Raw genomic sequence first — 21419 nt, 5'->3', positions numbered from 1 at the left:
GAACTGAGTTGTGACTCAGAAGCAGCCACCACAGAGCTCTCCCTTGCACAGCCACTTCCTAAAGGCACCTTGGAATGAAGGGTCTGCAGCAGCAGAACAGAGGGATGAGGATTTCTCCATCTGCACAAGGTGGAACCAGCTGCTGTTTATTCATACCTTCACCAGGGAGGGTTGGAAAGGGAACTAGGACAGATCCCAGAGGTATTGGGAGCTGCTATTGTGCTGCCTTCTCACAGGAGCCAGCCCAGGGATGTGCCCACGTGGAACAGCTTTAGGGGAAGCCCAATCTGCAGAGTTCCTGCTGCTGCCCATAGTGTGGCATCCACTATTACAGACACACAGATTCACTTGGAAATGGGCTGGGAAATCATCAAGATCATTCAAGATCACCAAGTCGAGCTGTTAACCTACCATTGCCAAGGTCCACTAAGTAGAATGCACACCAGTGCTATTGTGAATTACCTGCATAACAACAGAAAAGGTGGCAGCCTGGCTGAATAGGGTTTTTTTACCCTTTTCATTTCCTCATCTCCATTCTGTGAGAAGTCCTTCTGACTTGCTGCTTTTGATAATAGAGGTGAAAAAGGCAAAGTTGCTTTTCAGTTGCACAGATAAGAAGCAGGTTCACACATGTGCCTGTCTACAAAGAAACCAGCGTGGATAACTCAGTCCTGCTCCCATTTCTTGTGGTGGGAGCAAGGCTTTACTTATTGAAAGGCCAGCTGTAGGAATAAGGAGCCAAGTCCAAGTCAGGGCTTGTCTCCTAACACTTACAGAAAATATGTGAAAGGAGTAGGAAGACAAGAGCTTTCCTAACTAAACATACTGTTACTCCTGAGATTTCTTGCTCTGGTCAGCTTTGAAAGTTGTCCTTTTTGCTGGCCATCCTCTGTGAGCAGTGTTTTGGTCTGCTTGGTCTCCTGGAGGCTGTAAAGAGAGGGGTACATCAGCTGGAGCAGCTGCTGCTGTGGCACAGTCAGGGCATGCCAGGCTGGGACAAGGCTCCTGAGAACCCTGTGGGTTTGTGTGACACTCCTGTGGTGCAGAAGGTCACTTACCCCATTTTTTTGCAGGATTAATCTAAGCACTGTGTCAGACACAGCTCATCCATGTCTGCAGTTTTGTCAGGAGGATGTGCTAACAGCGAGCTCGAGACATTTGGGGTGATTAGGGCTGCTGATAAAGAAAACATCCACTGCCTGCCCTGCATCTCCTTACAGAGTATTAATGTGCTGCTCTGAAGCAAAGCTCTCAAATGGACCTCAGTGCTTGTTTTGGCTGATGCTCACAAACTGATTCAAGACTAGCTACTTCAAAGAGACAGACAGTCTAAAAGTAATGCTGTTGAGCCAAGGCCTTTTGCTGCTTTGTTTTTCTAATTTTATAAATTCTCCAGCCAGTCTGCTGAGCTATTTTCCAATTCCTGCATGGAGAAACCTGCTGCTGCTGCTTCAGGCTTTTTCCAGAGAAAACTTCTGAAGGGAATGAGGTGCTGGGCTGTGGTGCTCACAGCTACCACTGTTCCAGCTTCTTAAGCTTCTTAAAGAAGAAATCCCCACAAGAACCAGTCCAGGAAGGGCCAGCTGCTCTACAAAACCTGCCTGGGGTTTATCTTTTCAAGTTAAAGACAGTGACTTAAAATTCCTATTCACATGAAGCCTCACCATCTGTCAATGTACATGCTAATGTGAGGATGGATATTCCTCCAGGAATTTCAAATCTTTCCAGCTGCCTGGAATGGGCTGTTTTCCTGGTGAGCTACATCTACTTTTTCTTTCAGGAAAACACTTCATCTGTCCCCTTATTAGCTAGGGCAGGACCACTAATCCAAAAGCTATGAATTTTCTCCTGCTGTGCTTGTCATCTCAAACTAGGGAAGAGATATCCATGGAACTACTGCTATGCATAAAGTAAAGCCACATGACCACATATTTTGTCACATCTGTGCCTGAGTGTGGAAAGGGAATCTTGGAGATTTCCTCTGTGGAATTATGACTATCAGAGAGACTGCAGATCACAAGTCTATTCCATTTACCAGACACTGTCAGCACCTTTCTTGCCTGGGTGTTTATGGATGTTACTTGTAAAGCAGCCTGTAACAAACGCCATCTGTCCTGCCTCAGAGAGTTCCTCCAGCCCCTCATTTATCACTGCTACTTTACTCTGCATTCCTGCCATTCTTACATGTCATTTCTGTGCAGCAGTTTGGACTTCAGGGGGCTGTTTCAAACAAGCTTCACACTCAGCACAAGGCACACAAGGGATCCCAGGAGGAGCTGTGACCCTCTGTGCTGTGGAAGTCACAAGTGCCACCCATGGTTATTTCTCAGCCTCCATGCACTGATGGATCTACGTGTCCTCGGTGTTTCTTTCTCCCCTGCTGCATTTGCACTTCTTTATTCCTCTTTAAGCTCCTCTCAGTCAGCGTTTATCATGCATTTGATGTACAGATATATCTTCCAAAACCTGCAAAATGACTCATCTGTTTTTGTTCCCTTTTTACCAGTACATTTCTCATGCTTTTATGCCTATAAACAGATCTTTGAGCAGTCTCTCCTAAAGTCACACTGGCTGCTTCATACTACTCACATTCTTCTTTCTCACCAAAACCATAATCTGTTATTCCTTGGTCAGGATAGAGGCTTCAGCATTTTCACAAACAGCTGAAATTTATATCCATAGAAACAATGCTGGTTTATTTTGGAAATCTAATGCTTTTTGTCCTTCTTCATTCTAGTACATGTAGAAATACCTGTATAGCTTAGGATGCTGCCCTGGCATCATTCATCACAGTTTTATTTCTCCAGCTTATACAGAGAAAGGGAAGTAAAGACTTTCTGCATAGATAAAAACATCAGAAAAACTGGTTACAACTCAGTGGTCTTTTGCCCAGAGCTAAATAACACTTCAGCTCTATCCAACAGGAATCACAGTTAGCTAAAAATCACATGCTCTGGATGGGTTTAGGCTGTGTAAATGTGAGCCCATGGTGCAGGCAGCTGCTTTCCTCCATGGACAGCATGGACAAAGCTGTGTGGCCAAATGGGATGGTGGTCAAGTGGCTCTTCTTACTTTGCAGACTTCCTTTGCTGGTTTTGGCAAGTCCTTAACCTTGGTAGACACCTAATTGTTTCCTTGGCTTCAGTATTATCTTTTCTGTTTTGGAGGGGCAGCCTCTACATGTGGAGTATTTGATGATTGAGTCATGTACCCCCTGCAAGAGGAAGGTCAGCCTCCAACCATCACCCTGGCTTTGGGGGAAAGAAATGCTTTAAAAGGCAAAAGAAAGCTCAAGAAAGCTGGTTATGTGTCAAAACCTGTGGGTGGGGAATAATGTACATCATTTAACAAGAAGGAAGAGTGAGCTGTGCTTGATGGTGGGTAAGGAGTAGAGAGCATGGAGAGAGCTAGGAATGATCAGGTGAGACAGTTTGTTAACTGAAGAAAAGGAAAGAACAAAACAAAAAAGAACCAACAGGTCTGAGAAGAAAAGAGAGAAAACCCAAGTCCGTGGAGTAAGAAAAGCCATACAGATAATGAAGAGTGGCAAAAGATAAAATATCCTTAAAGGTAGAAAAAAAAAAGATAAATTTAGGACCTTGGAATAGTAAAGTGTTAGTAAAATGGAGGAAGATGTGATTGGACAAAAAGGGATGCAAGGAAAAGAAAAACGCAAACAGGACTGAAAGAAAAAGTAAACATGGGAAAGTATTTTTAGAAAATTAAAAACTGAATTAAAACCCATACCTTTTAAGCTAATGAGCATCTTTTTGTGCTTCTAAAGTTCCCTGGCAGGCATCCCAGGTCTCCATGTTCAAGCACATTAGAACCTCAGCCACAGAGCCTCCCTGTGTGGAGGGAATTCATCAGAATAAGTTGCAGTAGAAGTTGGGTACAGTATGTTTCCCTGCTTCTGTGGATTAAACTCAGCCCTGTTTCAAAATGTATCATCAGGTTACCCCAGAAAGTCTTTCCTTTTCACCTCAAATTTTGTTGTGGTGAAATCTGATTGTCTTGTCTGTTCCTCTGCATTTTCTATACCACCAGTAGCTCAGCTGGAATTAATCTCAGCTGCTCCAGTGAGCCCAGCAGCTGCCATACACCCAGAAATCCCTGAATTTGTCATGCCCAGATAAAGATACCAGTGACTGCATCTCATGTGAAGTCAGCCTGAGACTCTCAAGGAATTGCTGAATCAGCCTCAAGGGCTTTGAGGCTGAAAAAGGGGAAAAAAAATCTTCTCCCTTCATTAATCACTCCTCTGCTTTCCCTTTCCTGCGATTACCTGTCTGCCAGGATTCCCATGCATTTTGCACAGGATACACATCATGCAGAGACTTGAGCATATTGTCTGTCATGTCCATAGGTCTGGAAGGAAGAAGGAGCCTCTTTTCTAAGCCTTTCTGAAAAAGTAAATGCTAAAATTACTGTGTGTCAGAGCAGCATGTGTAGGTGACTTTGGTGGGAAGAAATACTTGGAATAATTATTCTGGACATGGATGACCAGGTCATCCCAGTCCTTTGTGCACATCAGTGGGTTGGCACAGTCAGCTGATAGACTTGCTCCTGGGAGCTGCTTGCTGGACAGAATTTCTATCTGCCCATATGTCCAGGAAAAGAGAGGCTAAGGAAGAAAGTGAGCCTCTTGCAGCCCAGTCTGTGCCACAGCATTCTCCCAGCAGTTCAGCACTGCTGGGGCTTTCTCACAGACCATGGAAGACCCCTCTAGCCAAGAGCCAAAGCCTGGATTTGTTATTTCAGGTATTTAATTGAAACTACTCAGGAGAGAGTGCAGCCAACATGTTACAAGGCAGTGAAATTTGAAAAAAGGAATTACAGGAGCACTACTCCTAGTGCTTTAGACTGCTGGCCCATCAAGTAGGGCCTTGAATAAATCTTCCAGTTAATACAGAGAAAGGAAATTTGCTACAGAATGCTCAGGGATGAGGTTGATTTAGCTGCAGTTTCTACAAATGAGGAGTTAGCTAGCAGATAGCTGCCTTCTCTATCATGTGAAAGCACAGGGAATCCTCTTTGGTGGCTTCTAGATTTCACTGAGCTCCTCACCAGTTCCTGAGTGTGTGTGGGAGAGGAAATCTGGCCCTTCCAAACACTTTAAAGGAGAAGAAAGTAGTGCCAGACTAAAGTTGTTCTATTGTGCATATGCTTATATTCTGAGATGGCATAGGCGTGACTGAGCCCAAACAAGTCATGCAGTGTGAAAAACACTTGGTAGGTGAATGTAACAGAAGAAAAGAGATGGATGATGAGAAATGAAACTTTCACCCTAAATCCTAGCTCACAACTCTGCTTGAATCTGGGTCAGGCAGCATCAAAGCCTTCCTTGTCAGCACTGGTTGACATCCTGTATAAAGTGGCTCTTTCCCATCTTACTGCAGAAAATAAATATATCTGCTACAAAGATATGAGCAGAGTGCACCTTATTTGGTTTCTTTGTTGCTGCCCCTAAGAAAGAGGCCAACAACAAAATAGTATCCAGAACAAACTTCCCTCTTCAGGAAAAGAGCTTGTCCTTTCATATTGTGGTGGAAACAGTTGGTGAGGGACAAAAAGGCTGTTTGATCTGCTGCTCCCTGTGTTAGATCTGTTGTTTAAATGCAGGATGTTCTCCTTCCTGGAGGACAAGGCCAGCAATTTTCTGCAAATAGATCCTCTAATTACTATAGAGAACATGTGAAACCTCTAACAAGGATCAGCCAGAGCTGTGCAATCTTCCAGCTTTCTGAAGGATCAGTGGAGAATTCAGTAGGCAGAAAAGGCTGTTAGAGGAGCTGTGTGAGAGCTGCAGTGATAGAGGACCTTTTCCCTCACAGCAAACATACCCAGAGAATTTGCATATTGCTGCAACATTATGACAGATGTATTTTCAGTCTGGCACTTGGGGGTTTTAATGTCGTTATAAATGATCAAAAATAATTATATGACTGCACAATGCAACAGTGTGGGAAGCACTGTATTAGCTATTGCACTTAATTATTTAATACAGAAAATAATCCACATGATGTTAAAAGCCCAGTGGGATGGTGAACCAGGGCCTCACTCACAGCAGCAGCAAGAGGCTGGAAAGGGAACAGTGCCAGGGAAAAGCAACAGACAAAAAATCCTAGCCCTCTATCACTTCCTGTGAGGTTGTTTTAAAAGGTCCAAAGCTCTCAGAGATGTGAATCTTCACATAAGAATGGTACCAGATAACAGGCTGTGATACAGAACCTGTTGAGAAGCATTTGTCATGTTAGAAAGTGATATTTCACTTTCTGGCAAATGGAAACCTGGCTGACATCTAAGAGAGGTGATCTCCCTTCTTTCATGCATCTGGCTTTTCGAGACCTTGGAAACTTTAGTTTTCTTTGTTTCTGCTTCCCCAAGAGTCAAATGAGAGTAATCATCCTCTTTTGGCAAGTTATGATTGATGGATTACATAAAAATAAGTATTCTTTTACTACCTACTCTAATCCATATAAAATTAAGCCTTTTATGAAAATGAAATAACTTAAAAGAAACTATCTAAAAACCTACAGCTCATACCTACTGTGCTGTTCCTGGAACATTGTGCCTTTCTGCCACTCAGCAGCCACATCAGAGCAGTCCACAGCCTCTTCCCCTGCTTCATACAGAGAAGGGAATCTGTTCCAAGTCCAGCCCCATATTCAGAACGCTTCTTCACCCACTGCTTGCCCCTGTCTCATCTTCCCACAACTTGCAGTGACTCTTCACTCTGAGAGATGCGACACTTCCGTTCTTGTAGCCCGAGTTTTCCTTCTTTTGAGTCATTCTTGCCTGGGCTGGCATGTCAGTCCTACTTTAGGAGACAGACTATCTCAAACAATAAAACCCATCCTTTAGCTCTTCTCATAGCACTGTTTCATATTGCTGGGTTGGTTTATTGCCTTCAGGAGTTATTTATTGGCCTTCATCAGGACATGCTGCTTCTAGACCTTCCAAAGTCTTTGAGCACTTGCAGCTTCTTCCAAATGGAATTTGACAGCAAAGTTCTCACGGAATGCCCTTTGTGATAAAAGATCTGTTCACCCATCACATTCATTTTTCAGTCTTTCTGGTAAAACTTATGCTTATTTTGTTTCTCTTTGCTGAGAACAAGTCTGGTTTCTGGCTGCAGGGCAGTAATTGTTAACTGACTGCTGTGAGCTTACTGCTCATGAGAAAAAGGGCCTGACTCCTCATGGGGTATTGCTGTGTCACAAAATACCTGTGGGAAGGTCAGGAATGTTTATCTGATTTTCTAGGTGGACAGTAAAATTTATAAGAGAGCTTTCAGCTATTCTGCCACCATTTTCATGCATTTATATCAAGCGGCCTTAGTCATTATTGTTCAGAGGCATTACTCACCCTTCCTTCAAAGGCACTTAAGAGCAATCCAGGCCAAAAATTACATCAGGATCAGCTAGTTGAATCATCCAGTTTCAGCATGCTTTACTGGTATAGTTTCCTTAGGCCTTCTCAGCATATTGCCTAGAAATATTCTCTTTGCTATGTCTAAGAGATGCTCTCATATTAAATGCTTCCATCTTGCCTTTGTCATGCTTCTTTCCCAGTCTTTGGAGGACCTGGGACCAGAAATTGCACTTCAAGCCTCCCCTGTGGCTGAGAGCCTGTGTATTTCAATCACTTTACAGTAAATGAAATAGAGGGAGATGTAAGATGACTGTGCCACCAAGTGCCAGCACCTTCAGCACCTGAAGGGGGTCTGCAGGAAGGCTGGAAAGGGTCTTTTTGCAAGGGCATGTAGTGATAGGACAAGGGGAATGGCCTCAAACTGAAAGAGGGCTGGTTTAGATTAGAAAATAATTCTTTACTGTGAGAGTGGTGAGGTCCTGGCACAGGCTGCCCACAGAAGCTGTGGGTGTCACATCCCTGGAAGGGCTCAAGGCCAGGCAGGAATGGGCTTTGAGCAACCTGGGATAGTGGAAAGTGTCCCTGACCACGGCAGGGATTGGAGCTGGATGGATCTTTAAGGATCTTTAAGGTCCCTTCCAGCCCAAACCATCCCATGAGTCCATGTAGATGGGCATGGAGGCACTCGCAGGGCTCTTTGGAAAATACAATTCTGGTAAAATGAACTGGATTGCAAAATCTGGAAATGGAAATTCTCCAGTCACAGATATGATACAGTCTTTTCTAATCATATCTTCCAGACATTATCAATTATCATTAGGTGTGTAGAGCATGAAAAAGAGATTCTGTATTTCCAGCCTCCATAAATGTTAATAGATTTGTCAAATAGTGGCCTGGGGACTTTGGTTCAGGCAGTGGGGCTTTTGGGGGTTTTTTCCTCTGATGAAGGTATTTGTTCCCCAGAAGGACAGGTGAGACCTGTAATTTGCTTTAGGATCTACAGGATCTCAAACCATAATCAGAAAGTGTCCACTTCAAAGTGGTCAGTAATGAGGTACCTCAGTTTTCTTCCAGCAACATAGAAATAAACATCTGAGGTCTTTTTCCAGATCACAGAGCCATTCACATCCTCCAGCTCTTTTGTTTCTGTCAAGGAGAGTGTTCAGGATGGCCAAGCAGGCCCTCAGACCTCAAGGGACACCTGTCTGCTTTCACAGGTGCCCTCATTGTGGGAGAGAGCATGAAACAAGTAGGGAGGATAAAGGGAAACATCAACATTTTTGAGTGTCCATCTTGGGCTATAAGTTGGTCTTGTTTTCTTATGGAATAAGCAAAGAGTCATGAGGCTCCTTCAGAACCCACCAGAACAGTCTGGAGGGATGAAATGCTCCTCTTTTCTTTGCCTGTCTTAGGAAAGATTTGAGGGAGTAGAAGGGAGCCTTGTTTAATTCCCTGCAGCAGTGACTCATTACAGTGACTGGTAGGTGAACTGCAGGGACTCTGTCTCAGAATTAATCCATCAGTGGATGAGAGTTGATAGATAGTATGCAAATAGATGCTGTTTTCCTGCAGCCTGTCAGGAACTCCAAGCAGCTGCATCCTCCACTTGATTCCTTCTCTATTAACATTCTGCTAATTTCCCTGATTGCTGTTATGGCTAAATGGTATCTCAGCACAACAGAATTTGCATCTGACACACATCTCTGGTCCGTGTCAGGAGCTATTGTAGCTTTGTAAGATTGTCCAGGACACACATGAATCCCCCAAATCCGCTGTGAGAGCATGTGCCAAGAGCTGTGGAACTGTGTAAATGTCCTTTGACTCAATCCTGTCCCTTTTGCAAAAGTACTTTCAGGGAAAGCCTCTTTTAATGAAGTCTAAGAACTGACTCTCACAGCTCTAAAAAGCCTGCAGCATTTTCAAAAACGAGTCCTTGTATTAACTAAATATCAGCCAGACTAGCAGTTCATCTCATTTTACAAATCCCCAGCAAAGTCTGCTTTGCCCTTTACAATCAGAAGGAAATTTTCACTAAGATATCCCACTGAGTATCAGGGTATCAGCCCCTTTCTCTCCTTCCTATGTACTCTCTTCAGCTGATTTAGACTTGATGCTTCCTTTTGTTGTTTTAGCATGCAGGATTATTTCAGAGAAGTAGTAGCAAGGTCATCCTGCAGTTTGCCCTCTTTTTAAGCTGTGCAGTAATCTCTGTGTCTCACTTTCTCCTCCTTGATGCTTCATTCCTGTATTCATAAATACAAACCTGCATGCATGTCCTTCCCTTTTTTCCTTCTGTAGCATCACCTTCCACTGGGGACCATCCCACCTACACTCAGATCCCACCCAGTGAACAGCCTTGACATTGCTGTGCTCTTCATCTTTAGAGACTTTTTTCTCAGAAAGGTTTGTTAAATTTTGCCAGCCACCTCAGAAGAGGCAGAAATGAAAACCTGTGACTAAGCAGATAAAAACTGCACGTAAACTAACACAAAGTGACCCTGCAGGTCCCACAGGGCTCAATGCTCAAAACCCAGCCAGTACCCCAACTCAGCACCCTTCCCCTGAGGACTTCTATGCTTCACTGGGGGTGCACAGCACTCCAGCTGTCACCTATTCTTGTTATGGTCTCCAGGTGACTCTGAGCTTCAGATAGACCCCCTTGGGCAATTTTCCCTCCTGTTGTTATTGAGGCTTCTTAGATGTCCTATTTAGGATCTCTTATTCAGAAAAAATAGAAGAAATGGTGTCCAGAGATGTCAATGCCTCCATTAGGACCTAAATAAAACCTAGTTTCTTTAACAGCTAATCTCAGCAACTAGGAAACCTAAAAATGATTGGCATGCTCATTTTGAAATGTCTGCTCCTCTCACACAAATGAGATTCCATTCCAGTCAGCTACTGCATATTTATGCTCAGCCTTTCATGAATTTATTGTTCATGTGGTGATACACTATCATTTGCTACCTTTGGGGGGGGAAAAAATGGGGAAAAAAATGTGCTCTACTGGTGGGGCTATTTCATGCTTCCTGAATACTCAATCCAATCCTCCTGGTCTCTCTCTGTCCTCTTTTCTCCCCAAAAGCTTGGACGGATCTCCAAAGTCATCCCACAAGAGAGGGTGACTGCCATTCCCCAGTAAACCCCTGAGGATGCCATTATGTGGCATGCAATAATAGCTAAATCAGGGTCAAGCCTCTCCCTTTATGGGTAAAATATGGTATTACACTCTAAATTCCTGTACTGCAAAAACAAACAGTGCCATCAATTCATTTCCAGTCAGACCTCCACCCTCTTGGGAAAAGTATGCAGAACTTTCTGGTGGGAAAAAATATTTTGGAAATACAACCTCTTTATTAGAGTGAAAGCTCCTCCCTCATTCAGTTCATCTTTCATGAGCCACCCTGGTACACTCCAGTGGGGAATGTGGCTTGAAGAGGTGCTTTGAGGTCACAAGAGGCAAGTCCTGGAGGGGTGTAGCTCACTCTCATTGCACACTCATAACTGGTGACCAGGTTATGAGGTCTGATCCAAAGCAAAGTCCCAGGGTCCATTTGTAGGTAAATGTCTCCAAGGAGGGTGGGTGGCTTTTCAAGGGAGGATTCCATCACCTTGCACCCCAATGAAGCATCTGTGCTCTCTGTTTCCTTGAGCTCTCTTCCTGTGAATATCTTCCTGTTTTTCACCCTTCTGTTTGAAACACAGAGGGAGCAGGTGAGGAGGAAAGGAAGGTTTTAAAACCCATGTGTTTCATTAATCCAACACTGGCATTTTGGATGTGGGGTTGAGTAAAACTTCATTCATACCCATGGTTCCTCTCTATCACTCATCTGAGAGACACAGGAGGAAGAGAAGAGCTCTCTGTGGTCACCTTACAGCCACACAATAACAGACTGGGATAATGCTCTTCCTGGGATCCCAGAGCAGACCAGCCATGACTTTCAAGCAAGGATCTTGCTGCTGAGACTCAGTAGAGCATCCCAGGAGAAAGAACTTGCAGTGTAAATTTGGAGCAACACTGTTGAAGTCAGCAGAGCGGCTTCAGATACACTGTGGTGTCTCAGAGGTCCAAAGCTGCTATTTTTGATGGCAATGAAAAAGGGACCTTTCCTTTCCAGGCCTCAATCCCTCCTGAGATGTGCCAGCTCTGTCAGTGCAGTGTCATTGCTTCCAGTGAGGTTGTATTACTCCTACTGGGAGCAATAAATCACTGAGTGGCTTTGGTGGTCATCTGAGGACAGGGTTTGATGCTGCTTTGTCACCTGGGTTACATATCAACAGCAAATGCTGTTTTACCAGAGCAATGATTATTGGGCTCTATGTAAGAAGCTGCTCAGAAAAAAGAAATTGTAAATTTGTTTACACCAAAAACATTCTTTGCAGTATGATGCCAATCATAGTAAAAATACCAAATGTCTGTCACTAGAGATTTGAAAATTATTAAAAGTCATCATCTAAACAACACGTTTTGGATCTTTACCCTTGCAGCTGCCCAAAATCAAACTCTTGAGTTTTTTGGAAGTAGTTTTGATTCCTGCTGAAATCCTTACTAATTCCTAAACTGTGCGATTTGAGAGGAAATAGAAGAGAACCATGCTGTTGAAAACTCGTATTCATTTGGCATGTGGGCAGTGCCATTGCCTTCTGCAGGACTATGCCCATGGACAGGGGCAGGAGGATTGGGTCTGTTGTCTTCTACTCTGCTTTGATCCTGCAAGTGCACTGTCTGCCAAGGTCGCATCAGGCTGCAAAGGCACTTTGTGTAACTCTGTATGAGCTGTGTCTACCCTTTATTTATTCAAAATGCATTTGCCTCTACAATTTAATCTGCTGTTCTCTCCCTCCCCTTCCTCTTGGTGAAGTCTAATTACAGTTTTATTCCAGGTCCATCTGGTTGTTAATGATGCTGGACATCACCGCTGAATCCATTCTAATATTTGTTGTGTATTTCTAGGCTGGACGCTGAATAATAATATTCTCTGAATTTGCTTTTGCTCCTGTTTGCTTCCTCCCTGTTGTAGCTAATTGTGTAGTAATGTGTAGCCATGGGATGGTTGCTCCTTCCAGTGTAGATCTGCTAAGAGAGTTGCCTATTTCAGGCTGCAGAATGAAGGTGTTTTATTCTGGTTTTGAGGAGAAGATTTTAAAGTCACTGTACCAGCTCCCTTCACTGGCTCTGGCGTGGAACCAGCTGGGCAGTGGCTTTTTCTGCTTCGTATTTTCTTTTTATTTTCCTGCCCAAAGAGTAATGTTGTTCATAAATGTGAGTGTCAAAGTCTCATGGAGGCAGTGTTTCAGCAGATAGAAAGACACTTTTTGCCAGTGCCTGCTCCTCGTGATGGTTGAACCCACAGTAATCTGAGGTTCCCAAGCCTGACTTTGTACAGTGCCAGTACTGGGATATATATTTTTTTTTCTTTCTTGTCTTTAATTATTTTTTTTCTTTTCTCCTTTTTGCTTTCTGCAACGCTGCCTGGGAACACAGGCTCACACTTTACCCATGACCTGACTCTTGGACTAAGAATAGCAGTCACAGTGCAGCTCGGGTTCAGTCTCACAGGAGACAAGCTGCAGCTGGGAACCAGGGAGGTCAGGTTAGCCCATGCTCACTGAACCAAACACATGAAAGGAGCATGGAGGATTTTGAATGTTTGCCCCTTTGAAGGCTGCAGAACAAGGGCAGGAGATTGGCACAGGTGCTCAGTGAGCCAGGATGAATTTTCTTTGCTTGTGACATTGACTTGTAGAGGAAGTTTACGTAGAGGTTCATCTCCTAGGCTGAAGAGAACCTTCTCCAAAAGGGTACTGTGTCCTTGCAGCCTATCCATCAAAAAATTATTCAGGATAAGGCAGTAAGCAGTGCTGATTAGCATTTCCTGAGCTCTGCTTAGGACAGTGAGATGTTTGGGGCAGCCCCTGAAGTGACCAGCCATCGTTTGTCCTGGACAGCCAAGGTGACAGTGCTGCTGTGGCACTGTCCTTAGCAGGAGTGAGCAGCAGGTCTGACTCTGAGCAATGCTAAAGACAACTTTGCTCCTGTTCTTCCCCTTCCTGCTGGGACAAGCCAGGCTACATTCACAGCTCCGTTTTGTGGTGCAGGTGTGCTTACAGAGTGACAGAGATACCAGTCCTGCTCTGTATCATTGAGACAGGACCTAGAGCATTACTGAAAGAAACTGTAATGACTGAAATAATACTGACTGGGGCTGGGTATAGAGAGAGGTGAGGTTTAGATAGCACAGCCCCAGCTTGACTGTGTCCTCTCCTCCATGGCACAGCAGCCAGCTATTCCCTGTGCCAGCACAGAGCACAGAGCTGGAACATGGACTGGGGGATTGATAGTGACAATCAATAGTGGGGAGCCATTTTTTGAAGAAACCACGTTACACTATTCCTGTACTCTCCCCACTAAGTCAAATGGGAATGGTGCTGCATTGCCAGGAATGGAGGAACTGGTCCTGCAAGCCCCATTCCTGCCAGCAGCCATGCTCAAAATGATCTGTGTGACTTCCCTTCATCCCCTGTCTCAGAGCTGGAGGGGAGGGGTGGCTTCTCTGGAATTCCATGAGCTGGAGAGGGGCTGCTCACACGAGGCAGGGAACCCAGGCCTAGGCTACAGCTTGAGACACAACAAGTAGACTTAAGAGGAAAACCCCTTGAGGTGTCAGGGCAGAAATTCTAATGGTAATTTTGAACTGTTTTTGTCTGTCTAACATTCCTTTTTAATCCCCATCCTGCCTGCCCCTTCCTTATGTAGGGTTACTTTAGTGATCCTTGGAATGTTTTTGACTTCCTCATCGTAATTGGCAGCATTATAGACGTCATTCTCAGTGAAACTAATGTGAGTATTACTCTACCCTCCCCAGGATACCACCACCTCCTCCTCCTCTGCTGTTCCTTCTCTCTTTCTCTCTTTTTTTCTCTCTCTTTTTGTTTTCTGGTTTTTTTCCCTCTAGTCATGCTTTTATTGAACTTGCCGTCGTCCTTCTCCTTCTCCCAGGGAAAAAAAAAGGAGGGGGGGAAATGCCTCCTTCTTTTTCACTTGTCATAGCTGGCCCCAAGGCTGTGACTGGTGAAAGCGCACAGAGTTTGGGGTGTGTGTGCTTTTTTTCCCTCCAAAAGGTAGACATGCTTGAGTGTAACTTTCTGACTAACCAGGCTTTTGTTGATACCCTCCATCATGTGAAACGTTACAGAGGTTTGAGCAACCAATACTGTAGAGTGGTAAGAGACTATTTAATATGCCCACATAACCTCTTTCTTTTCTTATTTTTTTCCTCTTCTCTCCCTCTTTCATGCTTTTGTTTCGTTTTTATTTTCATTTTATTTTATTTTACTTTTTTACTTTTTTTCCCCTCTTTTCTCCCTTTCCCTCTTTCTCTCCCTCCTCTCTCTCTCTCATTCTTTCTTCCTCCTCCTTCTTTCCTCTCTCTTTCTCTCTCATTCTTTCTTCCTCTCCTTCTTTCCTCTTTCTCTCTCTCTCTCTCCTTGGCTTCTCTGCCACATGCAGCACTATTTCTGTGATGCATGGAATACATTTGACGCCTTGATTGTTGTGGGTAGCATTGTTGATATAGCAATCACCGAGGTGAACGTAAGTAGCTGGCGTCTGTCCATGATCGTGCCTGCTCTAACATTCGTCTTTCCCGGGTTCTTTTATTTTTTTCCCTCTTCCTCCTTTCTTTTTTTCAGAATTTTTTTGTTTAGTTTCAAAGCTCTTTTTTCTTTCATTTTCTTTTTTTTTTTTTTTTTTTTTTGCATTTTATTTGGTTTGGTTTTCTTTTGTTTTAAATTTTTTTTTTTTGGAACGACTTAAAGGACTTTTTGACTGTTGCATCATTTTCTTCCCTCCATAATCCGCCTGGCATGAATTAAACTGTATAGCAGGAAAAGTGATGGGAAACGTGGAGTGTAAGTGGAAAAGCTCTTTGTGCCATGAGAAGCTGCTCGAACAGGACTTTGGTCTGCCCAGTGTTATGCTGTGCTTCCCATGGCAGCTCAGTACTCTCCACCCCACAGAGAGATAAAGGTCAGTTCTTTCGAGGTGGAACTGAGGGAACCAAAACAGGAATCCTCCCTGTGCCTCCCCACTCAGGCTTCCTCCAAAAGAAATAAAGACCAAATTGTCTCTGTTTAGAGGAATCTGCTCCAAATGTTCTGTTTCAAATGTGAATATAATAAAAAACAAAGGTAGATGACATAAAAAAATAAAGCAGAAATCCCAAAGGAAAACAAAGCACCAGAGTTCAAACCCTTTTTTTTTTTGTTTGCAACCTGATTTGCTCCATCTCTCAAATTGCACCAGTCCAATTGGCACTGATTGGCCCCACTCATGCCCATCTCAGCAGACAGGTGAAGGACTGAGTGAGCCACGGAGACTGAAATGAGCATCTGGTGTGCAGGAAATAAATCACACCAGGCAATCCTTTTCCTATGTCTCTTTTTTGGAGGTAGATGGATATAGAATTATAGGATAAATAGACAAAGGACAGGCAGGAAACACACAGATTTCCAAAAGAGAGGCTGTGATGGAGTTATGGACAAAAATTGATGGAGGCATGGACAAAATTACACTGAAAAATGCATCTTATAAAGGCCAGGAAAATAGAAAAATTGAAAGAAAATTGCTGTAAATATCTTAAAGAACAGCAAATCACTCGTGAATTTTCAAAATTATGTGGCTCTTGAATAAACATTCCATCTTGGCATTGTGTACTGTAAAGGCAACCAATTGCAAGCAGAGAAGTGACAGCATAGTTTTCACTCATTGCTGTGTTTAGAGAAAAATAATCAGGCAGCATTTTGAAAAATAAAAGTGCCTCACTTGGAACTTTCCAAACAAAATATTTTCATATCTTAGTTCTAGCTTAATTTCTTTTCAACTTTTTTCTTTTTTTCCTTTTATTCTATAATTCCAAAACAAGAATATTTATTCAAGCTGTAACATTTTGATTTTGAATGAATAATTTTTTTAACTAGTTTATTTTCCTTGTCTTTTGAAAGAATGGAAAATAGTTTTTAACTAGAAAGGAAATTTTATTCTGCATCTCTTAAATGTCCTGATTTCTGGACACAAAAAGTTGCTTACAACATTTCCCACAGAATGTTGTAAACAATTTTGGTTACCCTTTTACTAGGTAGATATCAGTATTAGTCTGATTTTGTAGAGGGATGTTACAATGAGGCTGAAGTTGTTGATTTTTAAAAGTGAGATTAAAACCTTTTCTCTGCCATACTTGTCACAAGCAAACTAAGTAGGGAACCTGGCAATAGCCTTCAGATTGTGGAAAAGTTCAATTCTCATCCTTAGAGGGAGAACTGTATATGGCACTGTAGGGAATAAGCACAGTTAACTGGAAATTAATCATATTAAACATCAATAAGACTTCCCTGACTGATGTATTTCAATCCATACAAAAATCTTCTAAGCAGAAAGGAAGGAAATCCTTTTGTTTTGGTACATAAATAGTCAGAAATCCTAGACTGCAGGAAAATCCAACGGGTCCTTTTGAAGAAATTCAGATTCATCTCCTCATTAGCTGCCATTGTCTGAGAGGAAGAGAGTCACAGCCAGGTGACCTCTTGCTGTTAGTGGCGAGGGATGCTCCCCTCCCAGGCAGCCTGGACACATCTGTGACAGGGAAATAAATTGCTATTTGGAGGTGCCCATTGGTGATTGGTGAGTGTCTAGCTTTGTTAGGTTTGTCTAGACACCTGGCTTCCAGACATCAAATTTAAGCAGTATAAATCACATTCATCCTCAGCATCTTGCTGAGACAGACATGCTGCTGATGCTTGTTGTGATCTTCAGTCTCCAGGGCTGTCCGTGCTGCTGTGCTTAATTGCCAGCCACAAGGCTCTGTCTCAATTCAAGTTCGTGTCGGGCAAGGCCCAGAATCCAGTTTTCAGTTACAGAAGCCTACAAAAAATGAGGGCATGCCTCTGTCCAAACAACCTGCAGCTGTCTCAGGTGAGGAGGCAGCAGGGTTGGCCCTGACTCTTTTAGTAAGGGCTGTGAAGAGCATTGTGTGATGGTCCCTCTGTTTCCTCTAAAGAATCCTTTCCTTCTATACAGTTTTACAGATCTCTGCACACATCTTTTTGTTACCTGGCATGTTTAAATCTTCTCTTTTTTATCTAGGCAACTCCTTTGCTACTAGTTTCTAATGTTTGTTACTAAAAACTTGCACAACCTTTTGATGCACTGATAAATAAGCGGCAGCTGTGGATTGAGTTTGTTCTGAAATGTTCTGAAATCCCTTTGCACTTTATAACCCTTATTGAATAAGAGAATGTTTTGTATGTTGGTTTGTCCTGTCAGATTCCCTCCCTGCTAGCAGCACTTGATATGTTACAGCTGTAGAAAATGGGCTTTGGAAGTAGCAGCCCATCTTGGACGGCTGGTTGTCATCTTGCCAAGCAGTGTGAGGCAGTTTATCAGACACACTTCTCCCCTCTCCTCGGGGGCTCGTTGCTTCCTTGCTGTCTATGGGCTTGAGCAAGCCCTGCCCTGTGTTTCTGTACACTGTCTTGTCTTGTTCCGAGAGACCTGGGGTCTGAAAAGGACAGAAACCATAAACCCTAAAAGGCCAACCAGCTCCACTGATAGGAGATGTTTAGATTGGTCAGGTGCAGGTAAAATATTTCTGCTGAACTCCTTAGAAGATGAAAAGTGCTTGTGGATGTTGGAAGGTGCTGCTCTTGGAATGAAGGGTCAGTTCTCATTGTGGTCAGTCAGAAGGGAAGATGGACACTCCTGGCACAGGTCAGTTTGACCTGCAGCCTTTGGCATAAGCCTGAAATGTGTGAGGTTCAGCACATGTTTGCACTCATGGGAAGCAAACCCAGCAGGCACAGAGCTGTAGTTGTGAGGAGAGCACTGACTGACTGACAGCCTCCACAGTGTGTGTGTAGTTATGTGCTTGCTCTTGTTTGTGCAGTTCCCCATGTTCTGGTTTGTCTTTCATTTTTTATTTTGACGTATGTTTTTGTTTCTTGGAAAAGGAATTTCCCAGACCAAAACCTTCCTTAAGATATATGTGAGTGTGCATGGGTGGGTGTTTGTGTGTGCACTCCATTACTGATGCTCCATATCCCTAAGTGTGTTTGGATGCCTGTATGGGCTACAAATCCCCACAGGAGAATGTCCAGACATAAATCCATGTGTGGGGGGAAAAGGAATGTGAATGCAAGCACAAGAATTTCACATGTATTTGGTGTTGGTGGATTCGGGGGTTGCTGTGTGTGTAACTGAGCCCGTGTGACTGTCTCACTGTGAGAGTTGGTAATGGATGAGTGTGCCTGGGAGTTCCCTGAATGCAGGAGTGCTCCCCTGCATGCCCATGGGAGAGTGTGCACCTGCATGCCCATCTCAGCACTTCATTAGCATGGCTGTGCATTCCAAAAGAGTGGAAAGCCATGGGGTTGCAGGGTAGGCCCCACCCTGAGCATTTCGGAGTCCTTCAGGAAGCCTTCACATAAAACACCTCCATGGTGGGGATTATGTCAAGCAAAAAGCCCAATCATGTCAAGCAATAAGTCCATCTTGCTTCCTGCATCCTGGGAACATCTCCCAAGCCCCCCCAAGGAGCTCCACAGACACAGCTGAGGAAGTGCAAAGGACACAGAGAAGGTCAAAATCCGGTGGGTTTAAAAACTTCAGGGTGGCACAGTTTCTCCCACATTCACCTTTAAATTGCATCACTCTGAAGCTGCATTTTCAGAGCTTTCCTCTTTGTGACTGCTGTACAACTAACTTTCTAGCCACAAAATTAAGATTTTTTTTTAATATTTTTTTTCCCAAAAGGTTTTTTAAATATTCATTTTTGGGGCATTCTTGTGCCACTTCTTAAGTAACTAAAGAGGGAAGAAATGACTTTTTAATCTTTTGCTTAAAAAAGAACTTCCAACCACCTCTACCATGTGTCAGCTGTCTTCAAGACAAAGAATGACTTTTGGGGAGTAAGATGAAAAATGGTATTATGTATGAAGCCTGGGATGTAGGGCCTGTGGGTTATACTCCTTGGACTTTTATTAGATCCCTGTACCTCAGTCTTCCCAACAGTGGAGACTGCTATTATTCCTTATGTTAAAAAAGTATTGTTATTTGAGTTTGCAAAACCCCTTTAGAAGAAAATGTTGAGGTGGTAAAAATTATTACTCTCTATTATAATTGGAAATAAATCTGATAGGAGTTGAACAAAACCCAGCAGGTCGGGACTGTATCATCCCAGAAGTAGCACTTCCTTCCTTTCCACGTCAGCAGACACTGCCCGGAGTTGAGTGCTGTAAAGGTGACTAACAGCCTGCTGTCCCTTCCTCCTCCAGGCTAAGAAAGTTTCTCATTATTGTTTGTTGCTCTGTATCAAATGGAAAAATCAAGTTCCATTTATGCTGTGCCACAGTGCCCAAAGTAATGAAAGAAACACAGACTCTGAGTCACTGGGAAAGGTGTTCATGTGACCTCCTTTCCCTTGGTCAGAGAGGAAAACTGACTTTGCCTTGGTCCACAGGGTCCTTTTTCCTTCACCCTCCCCCCTGCCAGTGTCAGACCAAGGGACTGCATGGCTCAGTCCTCATTTGCCACCAAAGCAAGGCTCATATCAGTGCCCACGGAGCTGGAGGAGCCTCTGGGGGTTGTTCATGGCCTGTGAGAGCTCCAGGGGCATGTCCAGGTGGGAGCACCTGTGTCTCCAGAGCAGCACAGTGACAGAGGGGGTGTTGAGTGTTTGATTCCATCTGTCTGTCTGGAAAGGCTGTCAAGGAGGGAGGGTTTGTGCCTATCTGTGGGCCTGTCTCTGAGGGCTTCTGCTGGTGCCTCTGAGCACGTCTGCATGTGCAGGTGCCTCTGTGTTTGTCAGCTGCGCTTGGGGTGCGTGAGGATGACTGAGAAAACCATCTGAAGTGGTGGCCACCCTGCCTGCTCATTCAGTGCCACAGCTGCACAGTGTCTGAGTGTGTCTGTGAACCCTGCAGGAGGCTCAGGGGAGGAGGAGTTACCCACCACAGGTACCCACACAAGGCCATGCAGCAGATGTGATGAGCCAGGGGGTGAGTGTGGTTACAAGATGAGAACTGTCAGGGAGAGGGAACTGGTGTCTTGAGGGTTTTTGTGAAAGAATGGAATATTTCTGTGCATAAAATGCACTTCTGTTGCAGTAGCACACATTTCCCTAAGAGTGAACATTGCAAGTGGTTTGAGATGGAAATGGTGGGGTTTTAATGGGAGAGATGACAGGAGGGGAGTGCAGTGTTGTGTGTGGACATCTGGGAGACAAAGGACTTGGGTGCCTCAGGAAGCAGCCCCCCTGTGAAGGTTAGGGAAACACAAACCCCACCTTGGTGTATTACTTCCCTAAAAAATGTTGGTGAGGTCTCTTTTGCCCCAGCCTTATGGGTAATGGTTTGATGTTTGTCCATCAGGTGTTCAGGAGAGCTGAGTACTTTATACCTTGCACTTCTGGAAAGTTTTCCAAGTTCTGTTAAGATGTCAGCAGAGGGTTGCAGCTTGATTGAATCCTGAGTACTGGCGCAGTAAGGCCAGAGAAATACCAAAGCATTGAGCTCCCAAGACTTGGAGACTTGTGCAGTGATTTCTCATTTAGCCTATTTTATTTCTGATGTTTAAGCCAGGCGCATGAGGCCTTTTTTTACAATCATCTTGCTTTTGGTGTCGAGAGGCTTCATATTATTTGCCACGAGCTCCCGCTCCCATTCTTTAGAATATCTGAAAGCCTATACCTAATCTCCCTTTCACCCTCTCCTGCACTCCTCCCTTTTAACCCACACCCTGCCTCTCTTCCTTCTCACCCTCACTTTCCTCTCCCCTTCTCCAGCCACACTAAACCCCCTGAGTTCATTTTCACTCCCAACCAATGTGTCTGAAGGCAGAGAACCAGGGCTGAGGCCCTGCAGTCCTTGTCCAGGCGGCGCTGCCTGCGCCAGGACTGCAGCGCGGCCCTGCCGCCCTCATGGGCACACACCCCTCACTCCAAGGGAGCAAGGATCGCGGGAAGGACGACTTGCACCCAGCCTGCACCTCACTTGGG

The 21419-nt window shown here is 44.1% G+C and overlaps 1 protein-coding gene across 19 annotated transcripts in view; it reads left to right on the top strand.

The window, feature by feature from the left end:
- The window catches only part of CACNA1C (calcium voltage-gated channel subunit alpha1 C), a 450530-nt gene that overhangs the window by 382343 nt on the left and 46768 nt on the right, over positions 1-21419 (top strand). For 9 of the 19 annotated variants that reach the window (XM_063153852.1, XM_063153846.1, XM_063153849.1 and 6 more), the window contains exon 30: positions 14882-14965. In XM_063153852.1, the coding sequence (XP_063009922.1) occupies positions 14882-14965 (84 nt within the window). Of the gene's footprint in view, positions 1-14128; positions 14213-14881; positions 14966-21419 lie in introns of all 19 variants that reach the window. The other 10 variants (XM_063153843.1, XM_063153842.1, XM_063153845.1 and 7 more) reach the window with 2 other exon arrangements.

This window comes from Melospiza melodia, chromosome 4, assembly GCF_035770615.1.
Source record: "Melospiza melodia melodia isolate bMelMel2 chromosome 4, bMelMel2.pri, whole genome shotgun sequence".
In the NCBI taxonomy this organism is placed as follows: Eukaryota; Metazoa; Chordata; class Aves; order Passeriformes; family Passerellidae; genus Melospiza; species Melospiza melodia.
The sequence above is the reverse complement of the archived record's forward strand: the minus strand, read 5'-3'. Positions and strand labels throughout refer to the sequence as shown.